General features: G+C 37.2%; 1 protein-coding gene across 8 annotated transcripts in view; it reads left to right on the plus strand.

Annotated features, from left to right (window-relative positions):
* Positions 1–20,548, plus strand: part of LOC126281256 (rap guanine nucleotide exchange factor 2) — a 382,130-nt gene that overhangs the window by 348,995 nt on the left and 12,587 nt on the right. For 6 of the 8 annotated variants that reach the window (XM_049980060.1, XM_049980078.1, XM_049980068.1 and 3 more), the window contains 2 exons: positions 5,272–5,397; positions 10,506–10,595. The exons of 1 other annotated variant lie outside the window; for it this stretch is intronic. In XM_049980060.1, coding sequence (XP_049836017.1) covers positions 5,272–5,397; positions 10,506–10,595 — 216 coding nt within the window. The remainder of the gene's footprint in view (positions 1–5,271; positions 5,398–10,505; positions 10,596–20,548) is intronic. One more of the 8 variants, XM_049980102.1, reaches the window with a different exon arrangement.

The following is a 20,548-nucleotide window of genomic DNA, read 5'->3' on the forward strand; positions in this document are numbered from 1 at the left end:
GAAGAGTTACTGCACTTGCCGTGGTAACTGTGTGGTGTAGATTCACAACCACCTTTATTGTTGGTCCATTATTCTTTGAAGAGGGCCTGCCAAATATACTGTGACAGCTGCGTGTTGTCGAGACGTCCTTGTACAGCAAGTGATTCCTGCTTTGGAAGAGCGCAACTGTGTGGAAAGCAGTGTTTTAAAGTGAGATGGTTAAAAATAAAATCAACATTATGCCATTCTCACTTTTTTACCTTTTCTGTCCAAGTTCCATTCCTAATCCATTTTATATGGAGACTTTTCTATATCTCTTCCTTGCATTCACAGTGCCAGATTTGCAGCTGGTGGCCAAAATTGAAATTGAAATGTATATTTTTATATATTTATTTATTTTTGTAGTGTAAATCATTACGCATTAATGCCTTACCATATCTACCTAGCTCCTCTGCCATACAATACTGCACCTGTGAGAGTAGCTGCACTTTAATTATAACCATCCAGTGTGTTCTCATATAAGACACAGGGTCAGTATTGCCTAGAGTTTCCCTGCATTTCTCAGGAATTGAAACTGATCTTGTCTGATTTCTGTTTCTACCTTTTCTTCCATTCTTCTGTAAATAATTTGTGTCAGTATTTTACAAACGTGTCTTATTAAACTGATGGTTTGAAAGTAGTCAAACGTGTGAGCACCTGCCTTGTTTGGAATGGAATTATTTCATCCTTGTTGAATTGAGAAGGAATTATGCCTGCGTCATTTATCTTGCACACCAGGTGGAATAGTTTTGTCATTGGTGGCTCTCCCAAGGATCTCAATATTTTTGACATTATGTTATTTACTCCAGAGGCCTTGTTTCCACTGAGGAGATCTTTCAGTGCTCTGTCAAGTTCTTCTTGCAGTGTCATATCTTCCTTCTATAATATTGTCCTCAAGTTTGTTCCTCCTATATGAACCTTCTTCCATCTTTGAGCCTTCTTTCTTTGCTTAGTATTGTTTTGCCTTTGGAGCTCTTCATTGTCATACAGCTGCTTCTCTCCTTCCTCTGTAATTGCCATTTATCTTGACCCAGTAAATTTTGTTTTGTACTCTCCTTAAATGTTGCTTTGCTGGTGCTCATAAGTAGTTGATACCTACTCACTACTATAAGGGACATAGTGTAAGGGTAACAACTTACTGTGTGGTTGATGCCTTAATTGTGCACACACACACACACACACACACACACACACACACACACACACACACACACACGAAGCTGCACGGCTACATCGTCTCAGCGGAACAGGTTGTACAGGCACTACAACTGGACCATTCTAATTTATTGTGTAGACAGGCTTTCTGCGGTTCATTCTGAGATTTATATACCATAATATGTCAGCAGTTGCTTATTTAGAACATTGATGAACTCTAATTGTTATGAGACCTTTTACTGACAGTATACTTCCACCAGTGATTGAAGGAAATGAAGAAGATGAAATTTCCAATGGAACATACACAATCATAGTTATCTGCTAGATAAACATTTTAATAGAGGGAGGCAGTGTTGATATTATGTAGAAACATAGTTGAAGCCTCGTTACTTAGGGTGTTACATTGTTTCCCTACATTGCTTTTTCAGTCAAATGCAAAATTCTTTCTGGGGTCTGGAATGGCAAATATTTGCTCAGTCCCAACCAAAATGAGGAAAATTCTTTTCCATTATTGACTTTACCGTGAGATTTACAGAACAATAATCAGTAACAATAATCATTTCTACCAATCGTGCTAGATTATTAAGTGGCATGTAAAAAAGCTTCATTCAACTTGTTTATTTTATATGATTCACTAGTGGTTACGTAGTTGTAGTTTCCACTAAAGCGCTCAGTGAAAGATTTAAGTCTTACATTGGGAACTGTATGATATGACACAGTTATCTCAAAAATCATTGTTCGGAACATTAAGTAAGACTGAGGAGTGTGGCAAAGAGTTGACTGAAATTTGTTCATACAACTGCGCTATCCATTTTCCTTTTTACAAAATTGGTGGAGGATAATTCTAGCATTTCCAGTGTTCACAGTTCTGGAGGTTCATCTGGTTCAGAGACCATGTAATCTCAGTAATGTTAGAAATTTGTTGTTTATTTTTGTGTGACAGTGCTTGGTGATGACTGTGAATATAAACATTATTGCCAACTGTAAAGTTTAGGTGGTAATCATATTTTTAGACTGGGAGAATGCAATGCTGTAGTCTTCTCATCTGTGGAGTGATGCATTTCGCTGACTTGACAGGTCTTACATTTGTTTCTTGATCTGTGTGGGTAATTTGTAGAACTCGCTCAGTCTTTCTAAGTCAGGGATGCTGAGTTGGGAAAGCTGAATATAATTAATTTCCATCTGAAACCTTTTAATAATTCATTTCGACTTGGGTTAGTCAGTATACTCGAATAATAAGTCTATGCATTGCTGTGTCCTATATCCCACGTTTTTAATATAGTAATTATTGTTTGTACTTACCCTCCCCACAGCACACTGTTGTCATGCTGATTATTCAGTTTCATTATCATGTTTTTGTGCTGAGGTATTGGTTTTTGTAATTTTTAAGAGTTAAGCAGCCAGTTTTTGACATGTTATTGGGGGCATTTGCCTTATCTTCATTGGTTGATGGCTGGCTGATTAACAATGAGATGCTTCCTAGGTCCCTTACCCAGATATCCTCTCCCTCTCCACCTCCCCCCCCCCCCCCCCTTCTCTCTCTCTCTCTCTCTCTCTCTCTCTCTGGCTTCAGACAATCAGATGTTAGTGTATTAGTGCCATTGCAGAGTTTTGAGGAAATCGGACAGTTCCTCCCCCCCACCCTCACCTCCACATATACACACATTAGTAAAAATCGTGGTGCAGCACTGTTGAGAAAAACATTGTTGTTATGTGTAAAGTGGCATTATCTTACTACTTTTTTTACAGTAATACAAAAATAGTGAAAATTTATGGGGTTTGTATTTGTTAGTGTTTATTGCAGTTACCTCACTGGATTGTATTACCAACTTTGTAATTTTTAAGATACTTCACAATGTACGAGAGGAATCTCTCATGTTGAGAATAATGAAGTGACACTGAAATTAATTTCTCTGTCACTCTTGAACTGTGAAATAAGATCTCATTTGGTACACACACAAAGGCCACCATTCGTAGTTGTAGCTTGTGTGTGTGTGTGTGTGTGTGTGTGTGTGTGTGTGTGTTGGCTGAGTGGGTGGGGGGTTACAAGTAGTTATTTACTTGTTATAAAATATTGCAAAACATAATATGTGAATAATCCTGCACAACGCGCAGTAGTAGTTACTAAATGGTCCTTGCATTCGTAAAGAGAAATAACAACTGACAAAGATCTGAGAAAGAGCATGAATGGATGTAACATTTGGATACAAAAGTTATTGTAGTCATATGGGTTATTTAATTGCTACAGCAAAAACTTAACATTTACATTCTCAATGTAAAACGGCAGCCACTCTTGCAAGCTTTTTTAATATTATTATTTTTTTTTTAATTTTATTTTTATGTGCCACAACACATCTTTACCCAGTAGAATGAGTAGTAATAGCACAAGGCAGATAACACCTATTGTGTACAGCATCCAGTTCCCACAGTACCATGAGTAAGTTAATTTTATTTCTCACAAAGATGCTGTTGGTTACCAGAAACATCAATAATATTTTGTACATACCTTTTATGTAGTTGATGTTTTATGTGTTTTTTCCAAATTTTTGCAGTGAAATTTTGTTGTGATTATTTTTGTGTATACATACATCATAAATGTTGGGATATATACAAATTACATGGCGTACAGTTCAAATTCTTATGCTCTGTCCTAATTACACAACCGATTTTCTTCAAAATTCATTATGAAATGAATTCCATAGGCAGATGGAGTAATCATAAATTACAATGATTGCTAGAGAGAATACTGAAGCAGTGTATAGCACATTATTGGTATTTCAGTAGTTTTGCACATGCCCATACTTGAACAGGAACCAATACAAAATTTCACACAAACAAGGTCTTGCATATCAATACATGGAAGCACATTTTCATAGCAGGAGACCATGGTAAAGAGAAATCTCAAAATGTGATTTGGTAAACTGAGCTGGCAAATTCATTGTTTCAGATGATGCACATTAAACGCAAGTAATAGGAAGTTAAATGAATGTAGCAAATTGAAGTATCAATTAAAACTTTTGTTTTGCAAATCAGTTAATATTAGGACAGTATGGGTGTCCAGTTTGTACCTTCAGATGGTAAACTGTCAGTGTTGCTGATAGTCATAATGAAAACTAGGAAATATCTGTTTCTATCTTTTAGCACTGTTAGTTTCTCCATCAGAGGTAGGAGGGCCACATCACTTATAACCCAGAATAAGGGGTGTCCACCTATTGTGAGAATGAAGAGAGTCAAAGATGAAAGGGTAGATATGTGAGAAAGAAAGACCAAAGACAATATATTGGTAATCACTAAGCTAGCTTCAGTCCAGAGATGATAGAGGAGCAGAGTGACAAGTAAGAAAGGATTGAACAGAATAAAAATGAGTAGTGGGATGAGTAGTGCAAATAAGAAGAAAAAGAAAATCTGAAATGAATTGGGGAAAACAGAAAAAGGAGAGGGGGTAGAGTTAGACTTGAAGAGAGGATGATAATTTTTTCCCATCTCCTTATCTACTTTCCTCTTAGTTAATAATTGGTCTATTCATTCCACTTGTCATTTATTTCCTCTCAATTCATCGTTACTTTCACTTTGTCCTCGTATCACCTCTGGACTGGAGTTGACACATTGCTTAACAATCTTTGATCTACTCCTTCCTCTGATTCTACCCTGTTCATTGTTCTCTCCTCCTCCTCCTCCTCCTCCTCCTCCTCCTCCTCCTCCTCTCACGTGGTTCCCTCTCATCCTTGGGTTTGCGTGGTCTACCCGTACTACCCAACTTTTTGAGTCCTATGCCCATTCCCCCCCCCCCCCTCCCCCTGACAGTAGGAATAGATTTTTTTCTGCTTTTAATGTTTCTATCAGTAGTGCTTAAATGTTGCCTCCTGAAGGTAGTGCTGGTCGTACAGGTCAGCCATTTTGTCTCCTTGTAATTTTACAGTAAATTTTCATTTTGATGTATAAATATTCGTTAATATTTTTTTAATAGACATCACTCCACATCCTCTTGTAATTTACAAAAAGAAACACACATACACTACACATAAATATTTTTGTTATTAAATGGAAAATAAATTGGCAATTTGAACCCGATCTGATATGGGCCTGATGTTGTGTTAGGTTCAGTGACATCAAGCGACTCTGGTCACTCCACGCAGATGGACTCCTTCTCCAACAGTTCTGTGGAGGTAGGAGGAAGCTCTTCCCCTCCCTCCCAGGTCCGGCGACATTCGGCAATGCAGCAGGGTAAGGGGCTCTGGGCATATAACAGACTGACTCTTGATAACACCATAAATGAGTGCCTGGAAATGTGGGTCTTCGGTTTCCCTCGTGCGGTAGCATGCATAGGCAACTAAAGTTGCTGGAAGCCATTTCTGATGAAGAATTCTGCAGTAGACTTTCATTGTCAGTAGGCCGTGAGACTGGGTTTTATGGCATTTAGCACAGGCAACCATGAATGAAATTCAATTCACTGTATTGGCAAACATGTGCATTGCTTATGCATGGGAATGCTATATATTTTTTTATTCTAGATAATCTGTATTTGTATTCTTACATTAGTTATTGAATATATATATTTTAGGTTAATAGTGTCTCAGGTACTCCAAGCAGGGTCAGAGATTGCAAAAATTATGTAAAGAAATGGGATGAAATCATCTTGAACACAGTAAATGCTTCAACCCCCCCCCCCCCCCCCCCGCCCCTCTCTCTCTCTCTCTCTCTCTCTCTCTCTCTCTCTCTCTCTCTCTCTCTCTCTCTCTCTCTCTCTCTAAAAACACACACACACACACACACACACACACACACACACACACACACACACACACACACCTGTTGTCCACATTCTGTGCCTCCACCTCACTATGACACAGACCCAGAGATCTGCAAGCCACCAAAAGTGTTCTGATCTTTTTGTTGTCAGTGATGTTGCTCATGCATTTAGCATCAAATGGATGGATTAATAACCTTTTTTTAGGTGGTGTTCAAAATGTTTTTCAGAACATTTTAAACACATAACATTTTCTTGATTCTTGGTGTAAGGCACATGTCATGAGACAGGAGAAGGATTTCACTTGAAGCATTAATTTCAAGTTGTGGCATATATTTGTTTGCTTATCGAGCAATTCCTCTTTTATATGGTGTTCATCACTTTCTCTACTTCTGTCCAGGTTAGATCCATCTCGACATCATGAGGGTTCTCATTTTCTTCATCCATGTTTCCGTTGCTGTTTAGTAACTTTTAAAGTATTCATTCATCTCCTCGAGTTGCTGTACATACTACTCTTACTTTCTTCTATTTCTCATCATGATATTTTTTGTCTGAAAAAAAAAAAATACTTCTGTTTGTAAGCTGCTTTGTTTATGGCAATTGTACCTATGGATTTTAAGAGTAATCAGGAGTTCAAAGTAAGTCAAGGACTTCCACAGTGTGTTATGTAAGTGTAGAAAAACCTGCAGTCATATACAGAGAAAATATTTCCTTCTCCAACAAGAAGTAGAGTCAGGGATAATTTGAAATACATATAAACACTAGCTATCAGAAGCAGGAGGGAGGGTGGGAGGAGATTTCATCTGATGAGAAAAAAGATAACAAAATGTTCCCATTAATTACCAAGTAATTAAAGGCAGTCAGGATCCTGTATGAAAACAAAAGAGGAGAAGAGAGAAATCAGCATTGGAAAATTTAGCCACAAATAAGATTTGGGAACTTGGAAGTTAAACTTGGGGCAAGAGGCACTCATTAGTGCAGAGCTATGAACACAGCAGATCATAAACACAATTTAATTAATACCAAAATAACACAAACAGTGAAAGAGAGAAGGAAGGAAGGAGAAAAACAGTCAAATGGGTGGAAAGGGGAAAGGGGGGGGGGGGGGGGTTACAAAAAGAAATTAAAAATAAATATTATAGAGAAAAATATTATGCAGAATGATAGCAGGGAAGAGGCAGACAGGCTTGCAAGGAAGGTAGACAATAGTGAGACCAAGTAGTGAAAATGAAGGCAGTTAAATGGCAGGAATCAAGCATATTTTGTAGAGCAGATTCCCATCTGGGGAATTCTTAGTCCATTCCTTATTTAGTGTAGTCATTATATATGAGTTGGAGTGATAAATCTAGTTGTGTACCATTCTTCTAGGATAATAGTGAGAAATAAACAGAATGATGAGTTTGGGTTTGTATTTGTGTATATTCACTGCAGTTTTCTTGTTTGTGAAGGGTTAGATCTTTTTACCAATGGAAAGGATAGGAATTGCCAGAGCACACTACTATTTGTAGTTGGCTTTGAAATGTACTGAGGAGTGGAGTTGTCACCAGTCACATGAGGTTAACTTCGAGGAAGGTGGAAAAAGATTCAGTTACGTGATGATAATCTTTTCATTTCTTTTAACAGGTGCATTGATCCAGATATCAAAACTTAATCTCCATCCTTTTTGTTTATTTCTCCTCTTGCCTGGACTTGGGAATAGTCATTCTCCTCATGCAGTAGGATTATAATCATATGCTGAAGACCTGTAACATTGTGCTTTGTGAATATTCTGTAATACTGGAACCCCAATGACTGAGTTAGGTGCCAGAGTGGTTAAGATATCCGTATCACATTCGGGCAGAGGAGTGTTGAAATCCTTGGCTGGCCATTTAGATGTCCTTAGAAAACCCTTGGAAAAGGACCTGACCAATTTCCTTACCCTTCCTTGTTGAATATTAACTTCTGCTCTGTCTCAGATATCTAACTGGCAGGATGATAAACCTTAATCTGTTCTTCATTCCTTTTAGAACTACTGATTTTCAGGTGAATTATTTTTACTGCCTCAACTTTAATAAGAGTTGAAGAATGGGACTACATGAACAGTTTGCTGAAAGTCATGACCTAGTAGATTGCTGCTGCACGAGGGGAAACTTTTTTCTGTTTAATATAATTTAGAAGAGTCTGTCAGTATTGACACCAGAAGTTATTGAGACATTTAGGAGTTATCAAGAGTTTTGTTTCTTACATGAGTATTTTATCATCACATAACTGTAGAAAAAATTATAATATACAGAGAAAATATTTTTATAGCTGTGTTTACTTCCTGCTTCTTGTGATGTCTTGATAGTATTGTTGTAATGTTGTTTTTATTTAGTTTCTTCTGTCTTACTTCATGGGGAAAAGTAGTTTAATGTAAATGAAGCATGATATATGTTATATGTGTGTTGCAACATGTTTGTTGTGTCTTTGTTTTCCTACACTTAATTCTGTTATCAAGAAAAATTTACTGCTTCAGTTTCTAGATAGAGAAGTCCTTAGTAATTTTGTGTAGTTCATTTAGTCAATAAAGAGAAGAAATCCAGTTGGTTAATAATGTGCCATTTCTCAAATATTTAGTGTAATGGTTCAGGATAAACTGATGATTTGAAAGTAAATGTAGACTTTGGATCTTTAATCATCTGGATTGTTGTGTATCTGTGCTATTTTTCTAAGGAATCATATATCCTAAACTATCAAGGAAATATGGAGTCTGATGTGCTGTCTGAAATGTCAGGATACTGAGATGTTAATGATTGAATTAGTGCTGTCTGAAATGAAATGTCAGGATACTGGGATGTTAATGATGGAATTAGTTTATAGGGTGATATGTGAGCCTCCTTATAGATATTTGCAAACTTCTTTCTTGTGATGTCGTAGATTGTTGTTTCACTGAAGTGATCCCTAAATGTTGGCATGTGTTGATCTGTGTCGGAGACAGTTAAAGATTCTGGAGAAGTTTATGGATCATCTTAGGCTAGCTGCACTGTTGAATCATCCATAACCATTGAACAGAATCTGATAACTGCCCCACCCTTAAGGACCAGCTAGATACCATGAAGTAAATACAACATTTGCTGAAGAATTGCTTCTAAAAATTAATCTTGGATTTACCCATCAGTAAACCCATTGTTGACCATAGTATGACTGATTTTTTGCAGTTTACTTTCTGTGAAATAAAACTGCAACCGTACTGAAACACAGCTGTGTTTTTTAAATATTTATCACAGATTCTTTCAAAATGGAATGGTTTTTCTACTTAAGTTCATTACTGCCTTACGATGAATGTGTATTGCAACCAATAAAGAATTTAATGCATAAGTTTTTAAAAGTATGTTGCTTCAAAGCTGTAAGTTGTTTCATGCAATTCCCTAGTTGTGTCATAGCCAACTAGCTGTCACAATAATTGTCTGTTTGTCATAAAATCACTTGAGAGAGAAGAAGGACGCTCACTCTTGGTATCTGCCTGGATGTATTACAAATTTCACTTAAAACTTATTTCTATTCAAAAATTACAACCAGAATGGATAATTCCACCCTCTACCAAGCCCACATCATAGATATTCTTTTTGTCACGAGTACAAGCATGATCTGTGAAATTTACGTGTAGTGGCGTAAGTCTGCCTCACTTTTCCATTGACCCATTTCATTGCCGTGCATTTAAATGGATAAGTTAAGAGAGAAAACTACTGCATACCTTAAAATGAAAGTAAACAGTTGTTTCATGCCCCAAATTTTGAAGGGCAGTGTAAAATTTATGTGCTTTGGCCTTTGTTTTCCTTTTATATCTTCATTTGAAGTTTGTTGCAGGAATAGAATTCACCAATAAGTGTTATAAGACAATATGAAATGGTTTAAAATGAGAGTGTTATATAGAGGGGGGAGAAACAGATTGAAGTGTTTTAGGAGGTAAATAACAGTATGGTTCCTTTGAAAAGGACACAACCAATAATGTCCCCAACCCAAAACTTTTATGTGCTCTATCACTAGTGACCTTTTCATTGTCAAGACACTAACTCAAATTTTTCTTCAACAGCATAATTCTGCCTCTCATCACATGCTACTGAGCTTCCCTTTAACCTTGACCCTGTTTTATTTTCTAGTTGAACAGTAACTGCATCAACATTGAAACACGATAATGTCAATGAGCTTCAGGGAAGTATTGTAATCAATAATTTCTGAAGATTGTGACTTTCAGATTCTACTGAGAGAGACCTTGGTACGTGTGTACTGTCATGAGCTAAAGATATGAAGTTGAGTTTAGAGTAAAATTTTATGTTTCAGTTGTTGTTATCTGTGTTTAACTGACTCAGCATCTCAGTTAAACTGTTCTGTTAGTATAAAAATGTAAGGAAGGTAGTGAGACAAAATAATTTTTTTTATGCTTACCGTTTTTGTTGTCATAAATAGAGCTATTCTGATATGCCTCTGTACCTACTGGATTTCTTTTCATGGGGCCTTAACTGAAATGTGGCAATGAACAAGTTGTGGGTGTAGACAGTGATCTGCTTGGCTATGCAGCATGGGCCTGCCCACCTACCACCTGTCTGTCATCTGTCTGTCTTTGCAGTAGCCTACTCCCCTACTACCACTAGCAAGCTCCGGCCTCGGCCCCCATTCCCGCACGCTGTCGCCGTTCTACCCCCTATCCCACCATACGGTAAGTCCTCTTGCACAGTTCTCGTGCTTATTGCTTTGTCACTTGTTGACACATTTCCCTCTTTTGTATTTATTAATGTTTTTTGTGTGGATAGCTTCATAAGGTGGAGTTCTGTAGCTGCAACTAACAGAGTATGTAAATAACTAACATGAGTATTGATGTGGAATTGTGATTATGTGGTGTTGGTTGAATGTCTTTTGGCTTTACTGGGTCTACTTGGCTGTTGATGATGTAAGGTCTTATGCCAAGGTGCACTAACTACTGGGTGACCTGCAAATTCAGTTACTGAATTCTTCAAATAGTGGCCTGTTATATATAAACCTTTCCTGAAACAATTATTGCTCATCATATTTGAAATTGTTATTCTTTGCAATGTCTTTTCTTGACTTGGGAAATAGCCTTTCTTTCATTTGTACTATATGTACAGCAAACATTTATGTTGCAAACATTAGATTTCACAAAATATGCAGTATTTGATAACTGATAACCAGTTGATCCAGCATTAAATTTCTGAACCAATTCCAGTGAAGCACAAAATCATCATATGCAAGAATTGAATCATCACAAAATTGCATTGTGGAAACTTTTAAGAGATGGGCTCATATAAAGTTGTCAGATTGGGTCACAGTCACATCTTTTTCATTTTTAATTAGTCCTAATGCTGCAAAGGCACACAGGGCACAGTGCCAGTTGGAAGCATCAACTGGCGTGGACTGTGTGCATTTGCAGCGTTAGGACTAATTAAAAATGCCAGAGAAGTGTGATTAACAGTTGTCCATTGCAATGGACAGCTGCACTATGGGATTAATTGTGTTTTGTAATAAAATACGAGAAATTTCATTTAAGAGTAACCTCTGTACCTACATAATGAACGAAATGCAAAATATGCATGTATAAGAATTGTGTAGGATGCATAATGATTATGTGGTATGTGTAATTGCTCTTAGAATGTTGTATGTAATCTACAATTAATTACAGTTTTGGTTTGTAAATAGTGTTATTTACACTGTGTGTGTGTGTGTGTGTGTGTGTGTGTGTGTGTGTGTGTGTGTGTGTGTGTTTTTGCATGATTATTGAAAATTGCATGCAAAGTGCTTTGAATTTAATTTATAGTTGACTCATAGAACTGTGTTGTAAATAGGGGTAGTACTCCCAAATTAAGTTGCAAAATTGTGTGTTTGTCTGCTTCATTCTTCAGAAATAGATTTTGGATGTTCACAGACCTGTGATTATCAGTTATAATGGCATACAATACTTCCCACATTACTTGACCACTTTGGCACCACTGTGCAATGCCAAAGCTTTTCAAGTAAGTTTATTGATTTGTGTCACGCAGATGTGTCATATAGATACACACCCTGGTGTTTTTATATCAATGCATTTGATTTTCTGAGAAATGTTAGGTTCTTGCCAATGCATGATGTGTTTTGATGTGAGGAGTGTTGTCATACTTTGAGACTTCTAAGAAAACGAAGGAATCATTCTGTAAAATTCTGTAGTGATCCAACACTTTTACTTTGTTGTAATAAGAATAAATTAAGGAAGAACATTTTATACATAATTAAAAAGTATTCAGAGGAACAGTAATGTTTAGCTTCATTTAAACCATGCATAGTCAATTGCATATCTTGTCTTTACATGATCAGCAATTAGTTTTGAAACCTTGACAAATTGAGAACTACATACTTAAACTAAATAATGGAAAATCCAGAATGGAATGTAACAGTATATGATATAGCAGAGATGCTGCAGAAAGGCACAACAAAAAAGACTATCGAAAATTTAGCTTTCAGATAACAAAGCTTTTATCAAAAATAGAACACACACACACACACACACACACACACACACACACACACAGAGAGAGAGAGAGAGAGAGAGAGAGAGAGAGAGAGAGAGAGAGAGAGAAAGAGAGAGAGAGAGAGAGAGAGAGAGAGAGAGAGGTCTAGTTGGCCGAAAGCTAACTTTTGACAGTCTGTTGTTGAACTACATAGTTATACACAGACTGGTATTGCGATACTATGTTCTTGATTTCCAGAAACACGTATCTCAGTTCCACCTGTGTACTACTGAAAAGAAAATTTGCTTACAGAACATCAAACTAGCATTGTGAATGTATTAAATATTTCTTAGACAACACAACTCAGCATGTGAGAATGTAGGCCTGCTCCACAAATTTCACTGATGGAAAATCTTCTCAGGTTATCTACAGATTGACAGCTACATATTCAACCACATTGCTTCAAGACAGCGAACAAGTTAACTCTAAAGACTGGTATAAAGCAGCCCTTTATGCTAGTCTATCTTGTGCAAGCCCCCTCATCTCTGCATTACTGCTGCAACTTACACCCATTTGAAACTGCTTACCGTAGTCAGGTCTTCTCGACCTCTACAACTTTTACCCCCACCCCTCCCATCCTTTCCTCCTCTCCCAAATTGATGATACCTTGATGTTTTAGGATGTGTCCTAACAACTTACATTCTTATTTTACTCAAGTTGTAGCATAAATTCCTTTCTTCACCAATTAGATTCAGTACCTCTTCCATAGGTACCCTATCTACCCATTTGATCTTTAGCATTCTTCTGTTAGCACTACATTTCAGAAGATTATATTCCCTTTCTGAACTGCTTTTCTTATATAGTGTAATTCCCCCCCCCCCCCCCCCCCCTCCTTCCTTTTTCCATTTATTGTCCACATTAAACAATGACCAGTCCAAGGATTAATAAGCATTGTCTTATATGAAGATTTGAGAGGAGCGAAGATTATGATAAACTTTCAAGATTACTTAGCTTGTCATGTTGAGATGGCTCCAGTTCTTATCTGGGGGTCTAGTTACTGAATCTGAAAATCTAACATCAGGTCCTCATGGTTGGTTTGAACTAAATAAATTGTATGATTGTTGTTGCAGAATTTTTTACATAAATATATTTTCCACTGATTTTCTCACAGTTTTGTATATCATACAATATTTTGATTTTTCATATTAACAAAGCCGAAATTACATTGTTCGCACCTATTACACAAAAATATGTCCGATCACATCAGAGGCAAGCTTACAACTCTCATACCTTGTAGAAATAACAATATTCCAAAGGGTTTACAATTTTTCTTAACAAATGACATTCTACTAGTTTTTGTTAAATTATAAATTTCGATTATTATTTCATAAATCAATCCAGAAATAAACATAGTAAACAGTACAGGATTGTGTAAATAACAATAGAAATTTTATGTCTGCAAATAATTTGTAATCTCAAATGTTTCTCAAAATAACAACAACAACAACAATAATAATAATAATAATTTTAACTGTCCATCAGAACTAGTAGTCATCAAGCATAATATCAAAACTAAAATATTTTATAAAGTAATTCCTTTTCACAAATTTCAGCTTTAAATATAACATACTGTGTATAAAATTATTTTACTGTTTTCAGAAAAGCAACTAAGATAATATTCAAAAAATAACACTGGGTGTCGACAACTACTGTTGTGGAAAATTAATGCTAGAGGAGGATGTCCCTTTACAATAGCCATTCTGCACTGTATATCCTTTCTGCTTCAGCTGTAGTCAGTAATTTTGCTGCCCTAATAGCAAAACTCATTATCTACTTTTAGTATCCCATGTTCTAACTTTATTTCTGCAGTACACCTGATTTGACTACATTCCATTACTGTTTTACTGTATTCGATATTCAGGATTGTTATGACACCTTGTTGATATTCAGGTGTTTGCTGTTGCCAAGTGTAGGCTCTGAAAATTATTCCAAATAAATTTGTAGTGGTTTGAATTTGCAAGTGAGCTGGATTGATGTAACTGCAAGGCCTTGTTTGTTGTATCATCACAAGTTCATGATAATCCATAACATTTATTCTTACTCCTGTTTTTTATTTGTGAATCACAAAGAAGGCATTACTTGCACAAACATGATATCCTGCAAACCATGTATGAAGGGCAGTAGACAGATTCCACATTCCTAGTCTTCCCGAAATTGTTGAATACGTGGCCCATTACAGACTGTTAACAAAGCTATGAGCATATGGAATGCATTCTAAGATATGTGGTTAGCTTGAAGACTTCTTTGGTAATAGAACCAAGTACGTTGTCCTTTGCTGAAAGTTCCTCAGAGACAAGAGTATTGTTAGGAGTGCTCCAGGGAAGTGTAATGTGACCCCTCTTATTCTGCAGATACATAAACAATCTGACAGATAGTGTGAGGAGCAATCTGATGCTGTGGTGTAAGAGGTGACTGCAGAAGGATAGATCATCACTTAGACAAAATTAATAGTTGGTGCAATTAATGGCAGCTTGCTCTGAAAGTATAAAAATGTGAGTTAATGTAGATGAGTAGGAAAAACAACCACAGTAATGTTTGAATACAACATAAGTAGCATCCTGCTGGACACAGTCATGGTAATTAAGTATCTAGCCATTAATATTGCAAAGTGATATGAAGTGGACTAAGCACTTAAGCATGGTAGTAGGGAAGACCAATGTTTGACTTTGATTTATTGAGAAAATTTTAGTAAAGTGTGGTTCATATATAAAGGAAACTGCATATAGAACGCTATTGTTAATGTCATGTTAGAAGGAGGCCCAATTTTCAGCTGTTCTGCGCATTCCCCTTTACAAGCCACAGGCGGCCAATAATATCCATTCCCTTCCTGAGCAACTGGCAGAGTGTTACAGCTTGAGAGCGAGAATATCACACCTACATGCTACACTGTTGTCACACTTTGTGACAACTGAGTTATTAATTCAACTATCAATTTCTTTGTTTCCTTTTTTTCTTGCAGCAATATAGCTGTGAATGTGTGTGTATCTTGTAAATGTTTAAGTGCTATAAAAAAATAAAAATAAAAAAAAATTTAAAAACGTCAGTTGATCGTAATAAACGTGAAGTGCTTTGCGAGCAGGTGAGGCGGATTATTTACCACGTTTATAACTTTTCAAATGTAAATTTAAAAGCAGGTCTCCTACTGTTGATATTGAAAAACACAAGAATGGACTCCAGAATCATGTGGTGTTAGCAAGAGAACTGTAAAGAGTATTGTAAAGAGAATTGTAAAGGAAAGTGTCACCTAGAAATAGTTGGTTTCATGTTGCCTGGAAAGCAACATCATTGAGAAAATTTCTAAAACACATTCGAAGCTGACTGCAGAATGATTCAACTGTTGCAAACATACATTTTGCAATAGGACCACACAGATAAGAGAGATTAGGGCCTGTATGGAGGCATATAGATAGTCATTTTTCCCTCACTCAGATTATGAATGGAACAGGAATGGAAATTAGTAGTAATAGTAAAAGGTATCCTCCACTGTGCACCACATGGTAGCTTGTGGATTATGTATGTGGAAGTAAATGTGGAAGTGAATGTGGAAGTGGCTGCTGCCCCTCTCCCCCCTATTGTTGTTGTGGAGACTGGTTTGATGCAGCTTTCCATGCTACTCTATCCTGTGCAAACTTCATCATCTCCCAGTACCCACTACAACCTACATTTTTCAGAATCTGCTTAGTGTATTCATCTCTAGGTCTCCCTCTACAATTTTTACTCTCCACGCTGCCCTCCAATACTAAATTGGTGATCTCTTGATGCCTCGGAACATATCCTACCAACCGATCCCTTCTTCTAGTCAAGTTGAGCCACAAATTTCTCTTCTCCTCAATTCTGTTCAATACCTTCTCATTAGTTATGTGATATACCCATCTAATCTTCAGCATTCTTCTGTAGCACCACATTTTGAAAGCTTCTATTCTTTTCTTGTCCACACTATTTATCATCCATGTTTCACTTCCATACATGGCTACACTCCATACAAATACTTTTAGAAACGACTTCTTCAGAAAAGCTTTCCTTGCCATTGCCAGTCTAAATTTTACATCCTCTCTACTTCAACCGTCATCAGTTATTTTGTCATCGGGTGTGCTGCCGGTGGTCTGTGTCTTCCCAACACGATATTTCGACATCTTAACTTGGCGTCTTCATCAGGTGTTCCTTGAGCCTGGTTGACGAGCTGACCTAGCCCCACACCGCCCCGGCATAAATATGGGACTAGGTCAGCTCGTCAACCGGTCTCAGGGAACACCTGATGAAGACGCCAAGTTAAGAGGTTGAAATATCGTGTTGGGATGACACAGACCACTGGCAGTACACCCGATTCTACAAGATGACAACAAATTGCTGGGAAAGTCTTAAAAATTATTTCGGTTATTTTTTTCCTCAAATAGCAAAACTCACCTCCGACTTAGTGTCTCATTTCCTAAACTAATTCCCTCAGCATCACTTGATTTAATTCGACTGCATTCCATTATCCTCATTTTGCTTTAGTTGTTGATCATCTTATATCCTCCTTTCAAGACACTGTCCATATTGTTCAACTGCTCTTCCAGGTGCTTTGCTGTCTCTGACAGAATTACAAAGTCATCGGCGAACCTGAAAGTTTTTATTTCTTCTCCATGGATTTTAATTCCTACTCCGAATTTTTCTTTTGTTTCCTTCACTGCTTGCTCAATATACAGATTGAATGACATCGGGGATAGGCTAGAACCCTTTCTCACTCACTTCCCAACCTCTGCTTCCCTTTCATGCCCCTCGACTCTTATAACTGCCATCTGGTGTCTGCACAAATTGTAAATAGCCTTTTGCTCCCTGTATTTTACCCCTGCCACCTTCAGAATTTGAAAGAGAGTATTCGAGTCAGCATTGTCAAAAGCTTTCTCTAAGTCTACAGATGCTAGAAATGTAGGTTTGCCTTTTCTTAATCTCTTTTCTGTGAGAAGTTCTTAGGGTCAGTATTGCCTCACGTGTTCCAACATTTCTACAAAATCCAAACAGATGTTCCCCGAGATCAGCTTCTACCAGTTTTTACATTTGTCTGTAAAGAATTCGTGTTAGTATTTTGTAGCCGTGACTTAATTAAATTGATAGTTCGGTAATTTTAACATCTGTCAACAAGTGCTTTCTTTGGGATTGGAATTATTATATATACATCTCGCTCACCAGATGGTAAAGTTTTGTCAGGGCTGGCTCTCCCAAAGCTGTCAGTAGATCTAATGGAATGTTGTCTACTCCCGGGGCCTTGATTTGACTCAGGTCTTTCAGTGCTCTGTCAAACTCTTCACGCAGTATCATATCTCCCATTTCATCTTCATCTACATCCTCTTCCATTTCCATAATATTGTCCTCAAGTACATCGCCCTTGTATAGACCCTCTATATACTCCTTCCACCTTTCTGCTTTCCCGTCTTGTCCATCTGAGCTCTTTGTATTCATACAAGTGGTTCTCTTTTCTCCGAAGGTCTCTTTAGTTTTCCTGTAGGCAGTATGTATCTTACTGTTAGTGAGATATGCCTCTTCATCCTTATATTTCTAGCCATCCCTGCTTAACCATTTTGCACTCCCTGTTGACCTCATTTTGGAGACTTTGTATTCCTTTTTGCCTGCTTCATTTACTGCATTTTTATATTTTCTCCTTTCATCAATTACATTCAATATCTCTTCTGTTAACCAAGGATTTCTACTAGTCCTCGTCTTTTTACCTACTTGATCCTCTGCTGCCTTCACTATTTCATCCCTTGAAGCTACCCATTCTTCAACTATTGCATATCTTTCCTCCATTCCTGTAAATCGTTCCTTAATGCTCCCCCTGAAACACTCTACAACCTCTGGTTCTGTCAGTTTATCCAGGTCCCATTTCCTTAAATTCCCACCTTTTTGCAGTTTCTTCACTTTTAATGTACAATTCAGAACCAGTAGATTGTGGTCAGAGTCCATATCTGCCCCTGGAAATGTCTTACAATTTAAAACCTGGTTCCTAAATCTGTGTCTTAGCATGTCGATCTACCTGAAACCTTCCAGTATCTCCAGGCCTCTTCCATTTATACAACCTTCTCTCATGATTCTTGAACGATGTGTTAGCTATGATTAAGTTATGCTCTTCTTTTTGTGGGCAATTAAATTCCTTCTCTTAACCCATAACACCAATACCTCATTTTCCCCACCCATTTCAGTAGTTACACTATGCTCATGTGCTTCACACACTTAATGCACTTCATCAGTGCTATACCCTTATGCCCTTGTATGTAGAGAAATCTAATAACTGACTAAATTTCAGAAATACAGTTCTTTTTTAATAACACACTATCTGGGTGCTATTACTTGATGTGATATATGAAACTTCTGTGTATCTGCTATTTTATTTTGACATATTTCCACTAACATTCATTATCTTTGATCATTGTTTTTGAGTGACTTGATTCCAAGCCCAAAGTGTTATTCCAGGAGGACTGTGAAACACCCATGTGTGTTCACTGTATACTTTATGTTTAACTTGAAGTCCAGTGTTAACTTTTTCCATTACGAAAGCACCTTTTACGGTCGTGAATAATTTTTTTTTTTTTTTAAATCCTAGCACCATAATGTCTATTTCCCCATCCAGTTGATCAAGAACACTTGGATTGTTTAAACAGCTTACATGTTATAGGAATCAGGAGAAGTCTTCAGAAAGTACTGTGTGTCTTATGATTGATTCTGTCATATTATTCATTCAGTCAGAAACTGATTTAACAGCAGAAGGTAGTTTTACTCCGCAGTGCTATAGTGGGTACATATTAAGTATGGAGACAAATTCCAGGTGTTATCCATGTCAGGAAAAGGGCAAAAGTGTTAATATCAACATAAATGTTGAGATTAATGGTGGGTGTGTGATAAAGCTGTTTAGCTGTCGTCATTAAAGTAGGCTGCTCTAGGTCTCTCTCTACATGTCACCCCTCATCTCCTACAGCCTTGCAGTATTACTGTGTCAAGTACTGACTGGCTTGTTGTCGCAATTTGATACTTCCCTGTGTTTGTCTTTGCTTTGTTCTGTGAACTCATTCTGTTTTACATAGAGTTTTCAGTGATACTGAAGAGCAACATTCTGTGTTGCTAGCCCACATCATCTTGGTATATACTCGGACTGAATCAACATTAGAAAAGAAACTGAATATATAATATCTAATGTCTTAAAGTTTTTCAACAAACTTTTATGAGGGAAGAGCATTGCAGTGTGTTAGCGATGTTGTAGCTTCTTCAGAGCCTGTAGACGTGAATGCTATCTTCTATCCACCGTGAGGAACTAGATTTACTCAAACAGATGATTTTAATGAAGAAGTGGTCCACAGGACTGTGTTCGAATACCACAACGAAGGACAGTAATACTGTGGTTGCTAAATCTGTGTATAAATACAATACAAAATTATGAGGTCTTGGAAAAAACCATGTTGTAGCTTCTTCAGAGCCTGTAGACGTGAATGCTATCTTCTATCCACCGTGAGGAACTAGATTTACTCAAACAGATGATTTTAATGAAGAAGTGGTCCACAGGACTGTGTTCGAATACCACAACGAAGGACAGTAATACTGTGGTTGCTAAATCTGTGTATAAATACAATACAAAATTATGAGGTCTTGGAAAAAACCATTCAGCCACTTCTAAATGACATTGGTTTTAAGTCCAGAAAATGTGACGATGGGGACAGATTTCTTAGAGATCAGAGGGATACTGCACCTCACTGTATGTTTGTGGGCTATACATTAATTTCTTACAGAGGAAATTAGGCCTATGATTTGTTTGTACAGAACCTGGTGTTTGCATAACCATTTGAAGAAATAATTTTGGCAAGGCTCCAAGAGAAATGATGGTTTGAAAATATCAACAGGCACTTTTGTGCAGTGAATATCGATGTTTTAGGTGATGGATGTTGCAATAAAACGTGTGTAAGAGCTGCTAATATAATCCGTTCAAGTGGTAGGAAATATTCTTGGTCACATTAAGGTAAGCCGTCAGAACAAGAATCCTGGCAGTGGCATGCAAGTTCTCCTTTGCTGCTGTACATGTACAAGAAAACCTTGTTCATAGGTGACTCAATATGGTAATGATGTCTCAGACGTTACCAAAATTAATTTT

This window comes from Schistocerca gregaria, chromosome 1, assembly GCF_023897955.1.
Source record: "Schistocerca gregaria isolate iqSchGreg1 chromosome 1, iqSchGreg1.2, whole genome shotgun sequence".
Taxonomy (NCBI): Eukaryota; Metazoa; Arthropoda; class Insecta; order Orthoptera; family Acrididae; genus Schistocerca; species Schistocerca gregaria.